Source organism: Engraulis encrasicolus, unplaced genomic scaffold (assembly GCF_034702125.1).
Source record: "Engraulis encrasicolus isolate BLACKSEA-1 unplaced genomic scaffold, IST_EnEncr_1.0 scaffold_27_np1212, whole genome shotgun sequence".
NCBI classification, from domain to species: Eukaryota; Metazoa; Chordata; class Actinopteri; order Clupeiformes; family Engraulidae; genus Engraulis; species Engraulis encrasicolus.
The window spans coordinates 506756-517867 of NW_026945566.1; the positions used below are offsets into that span (position 1 = coordinate 506756).

The following is an 11112-nucleotide window of genomic DNA, read 5'->3' on the forward strand; positions in this document are numbered from 1 at the left end:
CCAATGTGTTTTTAGGGGGGCACATTTAAAGGTACACTGTGCAAGATTTTTAGTAGCTTATTTCCAGAATTCATGCTACCCATTCACTAATGTTACCTTTTTCATGAATACTTACCACCACCATCAAATTCTAAGTATTCATTATGACTGGAAAAATTGCACTTTTCATACATGAAAAGGGGGATCTTCTCCATGGTCCGCCATTTTGAATTTCCAGAAATAGCTATTTTTAGCTGCAAAAATGACTGTACTTGGGCCATACAAGAAAATATTAGTCTATTACTTAGTAAACTTTCATGAAAAGATCAAATTTGGCAATAGGCAGCCCAGTTTCAATGAACAGCATAGTTGCACTACCTTTTTTGTCCATTTCCTGCACAGTGTCAATTTAAGGACAAAACAGGTAAAATAATCAATTTTATATATTTTATATTTAGATATTTTAGTAAAAAAATAATATTGACCATTGGCTGTTTGGTACAGGGGTCACAACAGGGGACAGCAGCAATTCTACAGGGGCCAAGGCCCCCCCTGCCCCCCTTCTAGAACCGCCTACTGTATGTCTATGCATGTGTGTATATCTGTGTGACCTAAAGGTCGACACAAGATTTCTTTAGATGTTCTGGTGCTTGAGCAGAGCGCTTGAGCACGTGTCGCTTTGCCCGACAGGATATATAGGAGAAATGTGGCCTTTCAGTCGCACGGTTTCAAAGCTTTTACAGAACAAGCCTCACCTCATCCACAGGTGCTTAAGCTCTGCCTCGGTCCATTGGGAAAGAGCAGAGAGTTACGTGTACGTGTACGCATGCAACTGACAAGGCCAGTGGATGAAAATGGGGTCACGGCCACACACACACACACACATGCATGCACCCACGCACGCACACACGCACACACACTTTCTGTCTCTCTCCTCATATACAAAGACCCTCAGGCGTGCACACACACACACCTGGGCTGACCAGTGGGGCAGGAAAGGAACAGCTCAGCAATAGCTAAGGCTTTCTAAAGCTGCAGAGTCTGGGAGGATTTTCACAGCTGTCACTAACTGATCAGTCCCGAGGGCAATGACAGTGCTGCATTGGGCTGCTGCTTTTGACAGGACATCTAGGTGGATGACATTCTCAGCACTGGCTGCTGCACTGTCACATTGTGGTTGAATGAGTTTTTCAGATAGATAGATAGATAGATAGATAGATAGATAGATAGATAGATAGATAGATAGATAGATAGATAGATAGATAGATAGATAGATAGATAGATAGATAGATAGATAGATAGATAGATAGATAGATAGATAGATAGATAGAGTACAATACATAGAGTACATTACATGGAGTACATAGTAGTATGCATGCATGCACACACACACCCATACACATACAAAGATGTACAAAGATGCACACAAACACACATACACAATAAGAATGCACACCTACACATGTACTCCTTTGGCTATCCTCCTTGATTTTGATGTTGAGGTTACTTGCCCTCCTCAGTGAGGTGAAACAGCAGTTCTGCAGGATATTCTGGTTCCTTCCCATGCTTTAGATGCCCCTGTACGTCTATTACTCCTAATCTTCCTCTGAGACTCTGCTTTAATGAGAAATGTCTCCTGGTATTCAGTCACTATTACTGGGGAGTATGAGGAATACTGGGCTTTTTATTGATTTTGTGAAGTGTTTTCTTTTTTCCCCATGGCTTCGATTTTTCCTCACCCATTTCTTTCATTCTTGTTTTCCCCTTCCCCTGTCTTTTGAGAAATGGACAAAAAACACTGCAAACACAAAAGGGAGAGGTAAAAGAAAGTGAATGCGGGTGTGTATGAAAGGTGCAGTGTGTGTGTGTGTGTGTGTGTGTGTGTGTGTGTGTGTGTGTGTGTGTGTGTGTGTGTGTGTGTGTGTGTGTGTGTGTGTGTGTGTGTGTGTGTGTGTGGGAGAGAGAGAGAGAGAGAGAGAGAGAGAGAGAAGAGAGAGAGCATCTCCGGTTCCAGCAGACTGATTGAGATATCTCTCCCACACGTTGACTACGTGTGTGGAATAGGGGGATGGAGGACAGCCAGGTCTGAAAGCTGAATTGGCCCTCAGCATCTGGCCAGAGGCCTTTGTGTGTTCACTTAGCGGAGCAGCGGGCGATGACAGGCCGAAACACAGGGCTTTTGTCACCCTTATCTCATCCCCCAAAAACACGTCTTTTTCACTTTAGTTAAACGTTAGCTATATAGACATGAGCTTCGGCTTCCCTTTGAAAATCACAAAGGATTTACCCACAGGAATCAGGACGGCTAATTCGTCAGTTCTTGTCTAGTTTATAAATGAAGTGAAACTGACTCCATTCAATTCTCCCAAAATGTATTCAGTTTAATATCAGGTGGAAGGACTCTGGAGTCCTTGGGATTTATGGGTTCAATTATCTTCTTCCTGGAATTAAACCACTGAGGGATCTAGAGTAACACTATTTAAGGAGTTTATGTAACGTGAAACATTTGATAGAATTTATGGCGCAATATCATACTTGGTGATATATATTATTGAGACATGCGATACAAGCACATATTTGAGGAGTTTAGATGAAAGTAATACTACCCCGCCAGATTTTAGGAGAACTTAACCGACTGGGCCTTGGATGGGGAATTTGATACAGCATGCAATATTGGAGGAAGCCCACGGACACTTATGAACACGTCCGCTAGGATACTTTTCAGCTCAGCTCTTAAGTATTCTGGACAGGACCTCTGACGGCCACGGCTACGGCGTTCTCCCTCACTGCTCGCCTTATTGGACGCCTCCAAACAGCACTGGGGGGGATATTAGCACTTTTAAATGCGCCTGCTCTCTGCTGGGGCCCCACATGACAGATGGCGGCAGTTGAGAATATTTAACGTTTTATGAGAGCGCACTCAGAGCTTTATGAATCCCTCTGGCCAACCTGCATGTGAGTGGGCTGCATGGCCAGCCAGCGCCCACCTGCAGATCCACAGCCTGTGAGGGGGCTGATTGTGGAGTATGAACACAGAGGGAGAGAGAGAGAGAGAGAGAGAGAGAGAGAGAGAGAGAGAGAGAGAGAGAGAGAGAGAGAGAGAGAGAGAGAGAGAAGGAAAGGAGTGAGAGATTCGAACATAGTCATGGAAAACGGAAGGGGGTGGTTAGGGTAAAGGAGATTAAAAAAAACAGAAGGATAAACTGAAGAAATACATTTCCGAACTGCTACTACGTTATGTCTCATTATGGATGTAGGATTTTTCTGGCAGAAAACGTGCATCCCCACTTGGCTGATACGCTATCAGGTAGAGATGCTACTCTCTTCAAAGTACAGCCTGCCAAGAAATCAGGAAGCCGTGAGTGCTCAGAAATACACATGCACATCGATGAACATGCACACACACATGCCCATGTGCGCGCATGCACACACACACACATGCACCCAAGCACACGCACACAAGCACACGTGCACATGCACACGCAGAATCACATTAAATCATGCAGACACACAGATATGCCAGAGGGGAAGAGAAAACAGCCGGAGTGTTTGTCAACAACATGCTGTGGTCTGTGAATGATAGTCTATGCACTGGTTCTCTCTAACTAAAGGTTACAGCATCCCAGTTCCTCAGGACTTAAAACACACACACACACACACACACACACACACACACACACACACACACACACACACACACACCAAAGCACATATATGGGCAGCGCAGACAAATAAACAAATAAGTAAATACTTAAATAAATATATACTGGTAAATACATAAATAAATAGATAAAACCCAGGGCTGCTATCTCTGGCCTCCATATCCCTCCTAATATCAGCCCTGCTGCCCCATGTTCCTGTGAGTCCGAGCCAAAAGCCATCGGCCTGAGACGAGCCCAGAGCCCCCGGGCCCCCCAGCCCCGCCGAGCGCCATATCAGCAGCAGCAGCAGCAGCAGCAGCAGCAGCAGCAGCAGCAGCAGCAGCAGCAACAGCAGCAGCAGCAACAGCAGCAGCAGCAGCAGCAGCAGCAGCAGCAGCAGCAGCAGCAGCTCACCACTGCCGCCCTCATATCCACCCCTCAGATCATCCGTGATGTCTCCCCCACACCCTCCCTATACTAACCCCCCAACCACCACCACCACCACTGCCCAACACACACATCCTCCAACCTTCTCTCCACTCCTCCACTCCTCCACCCCTCCTCCTCCTCCTCCTCCTCCTCCTCCACTCCTCTACCCCTCCACTCCTCCTCCTCCACTCCTCTACCCCTCCACTCCTCCTCCTCCACTCCTCTACCCCTCCACCCCTCCCCCTCCACTCCTCCACCCTCCTCTCCTCCACTCCTTCACTCCTCTACCCCTCTGCCCATCTCCACTCCTCACTCTCACTCCCCTGAGCTGGGACTGCTGAGTGCAAGAGTGTGGAGGAGAAGGAGTGTGGAGGAGGAGGAGTGAGGATGAGGAGGAGGGATGAGGAGGAGGAGGAGGAGGAGGAGGAGGAGTGAGGAGGAGGAGGAGAGAGGAGGAGGAGTGAGGAGGGGTGAGGCTGAGGACAAGAGTGAGGAGAAGAAGGAGTGTAGAGGAGAGGGAGTGAGGATGAAGAGTGAGGAGGGGTGAGGCTGAGGACAAGAGGGAGCGTAGAGGAGAGAGGAGAGAGGAGAGAGGAGAGAGGAGAGGAGTCTTATGGCCAGAGAGAAAGAGAGAGAGAGAGAGTGCTGGGAGGATGTGTGGATGTGAGCCCTGAGGGGGGATAAGGCCTACTAATGAGAACAGCATCCCTGCACCAGGCGTCATGACACCGCCCCGCTCTGCTGCCTCTGCCTCAGCGGTTGGCGGGGTGAAGACAACCGTCCTCTTCTGTCCTCTCTCTCGCTCTTTCTCACTTTCTCTTCTTCACTCTGTCTTGCTGTCTTTGGTTTTCTCTCTCGCTGTCATTCTCTCTCATCCTCTTACTCTCTTTCTTTTACTCTCTGTCTTACTCTCCGACTATATTTTTATCTGCCCCTCTCTCTTTCTCTCTTTCTCTCTCTCTCTCTCTCTCTCTCTCTCTCTCTCTCTCTTTATCTACAGTCTTTGCTCTCCTTCCTTCACTCACATCCTCCATCTCCCAAGTTTGGTGTGTCATGCCCTCTGCCTCGGCCTTCACCGAAGGACAAAGTGGCAATCATATGTGCATATATATGAGTGAATGTACAGTATGAGTTTAAGTGTGTGTGTGCGTGTGCATGCGTGTGTGTGTGTCTGTGCACTACACCAATCTACCTTCGTGAGGCCACTGCTATTGGAGCACACCCACATGCTGAGGCCCTCGCTCCATGTGGGGCCCAAATCCTGGACCCCACATGTTTTGACCCCTTTTGCTGGGGTAGTTTTGTTGTTACTGGTAGATCTAAAAGTGTAAAAACATTTTCCCACTGACAGGTTAGGGTTAGGGATTGTTTTGGTTTGGACACAGTTTTAGCATTCTTTAGCTATTGTTATGGTTAATATGAATGGGAGGGCCCCACAAAGATACTAAGGTTGGGCTGCATGTGGGTGTGTGTGTGTGTATGCCTGCACGCATGTGTGTGCTTGCATGTGTGAGCTCCGGCGTGTGCCTGTGTGTGTTTGATGAAACGCGTCCTGACCTCACAGCGCATTCTCTGGGCTCTCAATGTCTCTCTGCAGACACACTTATCTAGAGGTCACAGGCGTAGCTGACATTTCATACGGCGGGCCTTTCTTTAGTGTGGCGTGCAGCTAATGAGCTGCCCTTTGAGCACGTGCGGCAGGTTAAGCAGCGAACACTCTCCATGGGAGCCCTGGGAGCTGAAACAGCAGAGCTGCATATCAGCCAGCCCTTTTTCTAACGCCCAAGAATGGGTAAGACAAATACACATACACACACACATACTCATGCACATGTGTGCATGCACGCACACACACACACACACACACATGCGCACGCACAGAGACGCACGGACACACGCACGCACTCACGCACGCACGCACGCACGTTATGCTGTGCAGTGATGCCTGCTGGTGTGGAGATCAGGGAGGTTAGTGGTCACTTCCCAGCCAAGGTTACAGCATGACTAAAGTAGACAAGGTCACTGTGAAAAGAGAGGTGTGTGTGTGTGTGTGTGTGTGTGTGTGTGTGTGTGTGTGTGTGTGTGTGTGTGTGTGTGTGTGTGTGTGTGTGTGTGTGTGTGTGTGTGTGTGTGTGCGTGCATGCGTGTGCGTGTGTACAAATGTGCGTGAGTGTGTGCGCACGTGTTTATGTGTGTGTGTGTGCATGCATGCGCATGAGTGTGTACTTGCATGTTTGTGGGGGTAGGTGTGTGAGTGTATTTCATGTGTGTGAGTGTAATTCATGGTAAAGTGACATCTGCCTCTTAATCTTGTATTAAATTGCTGTGTCCCTCTTGTCCTCTTCTGCAGTAGAGTCTGACACAGTTCAATTACTCTGAGATGAAGCATGCTGTAAATAAAATAACCACATAAACAAACATGCTTCTGAGTATTGATGTTATGGCCAGTGTGCCTATTGATTTATTCATGTTCAAGATCCTAGTCGATGTATAGATATGTATGACTGTGCTAAATACTATAACAACAACCTGATTAACAAGGAGACTGCATTTAAACCAGCAGCAACGGCTGAGGATGGCAGATTATAAAGAAATGATGCACAAAGTGAAAATGAATGATATGAAAGCACCTCGTGAGTTAAACGCGGCAGTCAGACGACTCGGCCTCATATATCTATCTTAATTATGGTGTCCTGCCTCGTGAGTTACGATGTCACGCATGCTGATGTTGAGGTAAGTGTCACACAGAGAGTAATGGAGCCTTGTGATGATGTGATGTGTGTGACGGTCAGGGGTGCATTTCTCGAAACCTACGTTAGCTACTTTGTTGTTTGTAATGCAATTTCCTACTGGCAACTGTCCAAGTTGCTAACTGGCTAACTATGCTTTCAAGAAACACACCCCTGAATTGATGACGGTATAACGTACACAGGGTGTTGTGCCAAGTAATGCAGTAAATGTGTTCTTCCTCCGTGTGCTACAGCAGTGTTTCCCAACCTTTTTTGTCTTGTGTACCCCCTAAGCCTTTTTGTCCTAAGATGAGTACCCCTCAGTCATGCTCTATATGCCAATGTGACTATTCCCCATGCATTTGTTAATTTTTCCACGTACCCCCTGCAGTGTGCTCGCGTACCCCTAGTGGTACCCGTACCCCTGGTTGGGAAACACTGTGCTACAGTACTCTGTTACCACCACTCCCATGCCGTCTCCTCCTGCGTGCCTCACTGTCTCCGCGGACATGGCGTTAGGGGTCTTACACACCAGGGCGGTAAAGCGTCGCGGAACGGCCGCGTTTTTTACCGGCGTCGGTGAATACATTGAAACATATCTGTCCTTACACAACCAACCGGCGGTAGTCGAGCGTTCAGTGCTGCATTTGGGAAACAGAACTCGAGCGTATTTTTCACGCCGGCGAACGGCGGTGTCTCATTCAAATGAATGGCAAAGTAGCATGTTAGCTTTGGCTGTGGGGAGGGTTTTGAACAGGACTGGCCGTGCACGCTGACGCTGTCAGTGTGAAAGGCAGAGAAAAACACGCCGGCCGAAACTAAGCAGAAAGACCGCGTTCGTCCCGCGACCGTTCCGTTCCGCCTTGGTATGTTTTGGCCCTTAAGCTACACAGCTGCCACCTGCCTCTGTCAGCGTCTCCATGGCTCCGTCCGTTACACTTCTCAGGTTTGAAACTCACCTGTGTGTTCCAGCTACTTCCAGCAACCGAACTCGCTACCATGATAGGAAGCTCTGGATTTTTGTGTTCCCCATGTCATTCCATCTCCGCTCACATCGTTGGTCTGCTAACCACTCCACCACAGCGTACAGCTCCATATCACCACTAGAATTCACTGGACTTAACCTTCCACTCCCGTCTATTTTGTTGTTGTACATTTGTTGAGTCTTTGTTATGTCTTTGTGTTCACCATGTGTTTTGTTTTTTGATGGTAAAAGGTTTGTAAAGTGTTTCAAAAGAAAAAAAAATACCACACACTCATTTGACTTTTAGCTCATTTATTCAGAGCGAACGCTTTTCGCCTCTGTGCGTCATCAGATTCGTTCAGGCATCGCATCAGGTCTGTAAAGTGTCTTTGAGTGTCTTGAAAAGCACTATATAAAACCAATGTATTATTATTAATAATATTATTACTCACTCGTAGGGGTCACTGGGGTCCGTCCGCTGCAGTTCAGGGGGGATGGGGATGCGCTTGTAGTACATCTCCCAGTCGAAAGCACCCCGCATGGCATCGCCTGCCTGGGCCTCGTAGCCGAAGTGATTATGGTCGATGACGTCAATCATCGGGCACACTATGGTCCTGGGGTTCTGGGCTATCTGATCTGCTCCATACAGAGAAGGGGAGGGAAGGGGAGGGTGTGAAAACGAAAGGGAAATGTCAGTCCTTTGCTATATAGAGCGTATATGAAATGTAAACACAGAGAATGAGAGAACTAAATACCAATATACACAAAAGTATATGCTTCAGCAGTCTGAGAAGGGTCAAACTGTATAAGAAAAGAGGAAAAGAAGGGGAAAAAAACGAGGTTAAAAGTCCCCATTTATCACAATTGTTCTGCAGCCGTTTTTCTGTGCTATGGTGCGGTGGATTCAGAGGGAGGGTGTCTGGACGGCTGCCCCTGGCCCCTAAGGGCCCCTCCCGGCCCATGGCTGCTCTCCGCGGGATTGGCAGAGTGCGGCAGCCGGCGTGAAATTGGACCTGCTACAGTCGCATGGCGATTAGAAACAATTACAGCACTTCAAAGTAGGTTTGCTCCGTGGAGGCCCACCGAACCTCGGCCAGCTATGTCTTTGTCACTCAGAGGCACTAAGCTGTCCCAGATCTGTCACCCTTTTCTCCCCTACGCAACTGCTCCACTGGACCATGGAGATCTGTGAGAGCCAGTGGTCTCTCTCTCTCTCTCTCTCTCTCTCTCTCATCCCTCCCTCTCTACCTTTGGCTTTGACACTGTCTCCTCTCTCAAGCACACACACACACACACACACATCAAACAAGTATAAACATCTGTGCATGCACACTCGCATAAACACACAAACACAAACACTCAAAAAGAGAAGAAGACCATATAATGCAAAGGGCGAAACAAATTTAGCAAATCATCAAAGGCAAACATTACTATCAAGCAGGACAAACCCTTTCTCTCACATACTCATCCTTTCTCTTTTTAGATACAGTATACAAAAACAAAATAACCCACAGGTATATATAGACCATATGACAGAATGAAATAGAAACACAAAGATGGCATATTGAGACAGATGTGTAAGCAGTTTTCAGTCAAGAACCACAGCCCACATGACAGGCTTGTTTACAATGGGCACAGGGACTGAGCGATCCCTCTCCACCTCAGCCTGCCAGTATCCCTCATGCAGATTACATGCCTGGCAACTAACATGCACGCGCACGCAGGCAGAGAGACAAGCGGACAGGCAGGCACCCACACATATACACACAAATACACAAATACACACACGCACACACATAGACTCACGCACTCACGCACGCACGCACACACACACAAACACGCACAAACACACATGCTCCACAAAAACAACCCCACCAGCCCCTGTGCCAGCACATACAATGCAGTTGATTTAGGAGCATCTTTGTTTTAGCAGGCGTGTGACTCAAATAGACACCGCTGCGCTTTGTGTGACAGAACACATTGTTTTGTTTTGCAGAGTTTCTCGCTAAGTAGCCTACATCTGAATACCCATGACTATATCTGCAGGTTGCAGAGTTGTGGTTTAAACAATGGAAGAGGGGGGAAGAGGGTATGGGAGGAGAGAATAGCAAAGAGGGGTGAGGCAAAGGAGAAGAATATATTGCATACGATGAAAGATGCCGGAGAGATGTAAATATAAGCGATTTTCCACAGCTTGTGGTGAATGATGAGTGGGCGGACATGACCAGGATCTTATGATGCCATTCAAAGCTTACGGCCGAGAGCGTGTCTCTGACTGACCTTAGAGTCGGGGCTTAAACTAAAGTGCAGCTTCTCTGCAAACTTTGAATCGATAGGACCACGCTGACTGTACACAAGCCCACATTTTTCCCCTTTCCCTATGTCTGACATACATAATTTCCTTTGATCAACTCCAACCCAGCGATGCTGTGTGATCTGAGGAAAGGGGAGACGATTTTCCTCAGCCCTCTGAAGCACTAACGAGATCTTTGCTTCGCATCAAGATCCGATGGCTGGTCTCGCGCTTAACGAAAAGGTGAGGAGATGAAGCGAGCAGAGGAGGAGGAGGAGGAGGAAGAGAGAGACCATGAAGGAGGCTGTGGAGCCTTTGCTCAGCCACAGCAGGTTCTGGGTAATGGATGCTGTCCCTGCTCCCTGGTGCGGCCATTGCTCTAATCATGGATGCCACCCTTCAGCGAGCGGAGAAGGAGGAGGAGAAAGAGAGAGACCATGAAGGAGGCTGTGGAGCCTTTGCTCAGCCACAGCAGGTCCTGCCCAGGCTTGGGTAATGGATGCTGTCCCTGCTCCCTGGTGCAGCCATTGCTCTAATCATGGATGCCACCCTTCAGCGAGCGGAGAAGGAGGAGGAGAAAGAGAGAGACCATGAAGGAGGCTGTGGAGCCTTTGCTCAGCCACAGCAGGTCCTGCCAGGGCCTGGGTAATGGATTCTGTCCCTGCTTGTAGGTGCCCAACGCGTTCCGCCTGCCTGATGCGTTCCCTAATGACTTTCACGTTTTAAATGTTTATTTTGCAGCCGCCAGAACATTAACACAAAGAGAGATGTTATATATTTATATTATACCTTTACTTTATATCGTTGTTTCACATCAAATGCCGTTTGTCGCTGTAAATAACATGTTATTGTGCTCTGAATAGTTAGTTGGTTAACTGACCAGTTGGTGACCTTATTTAGCGTTTCTGTGACGGCCTGTATTATTATAAAACAGATAGTTTAAAACTCAAACTTCATCCTGCAAAATAAACACTTAAAACGACAAAGTAAAAAATTAGCGGAACAGATCAGGCAATTTCCCTTCCGTATACGTCATACTGCGCATGTGCAGTGTGCAAAGGGAACGGATCGGGCAGG

At 47.7% G+C, this 11112-nt stretch overlaps 1 protein-coding gene across 3 annotated transcripts in view; it reads right to left on the bottom strand.

Moving 5' to 3' along the window:
- The window catches only part of galntl6 (polypeptide N-acetylgalactosaminyltransferase like 6), a 251250-nt gene that overhangs the window by 33484 nt on the left and 206654 nt on the right, over nt 1-11112 (bottom strand). For all 3 annotated transcript variants that reach the window (XM_063193005.1, XM_063193004.1, XM_063193003.1), the window contains exon 6: nt 8195-8378. In XM_063193005.1, the coding sequence (XP_063049075.1) occupies nt 8195-8378 (184 nt within the window). The remainder of the gene's footprint in view (nt 1-8194; nt 8379-11112) is intronic.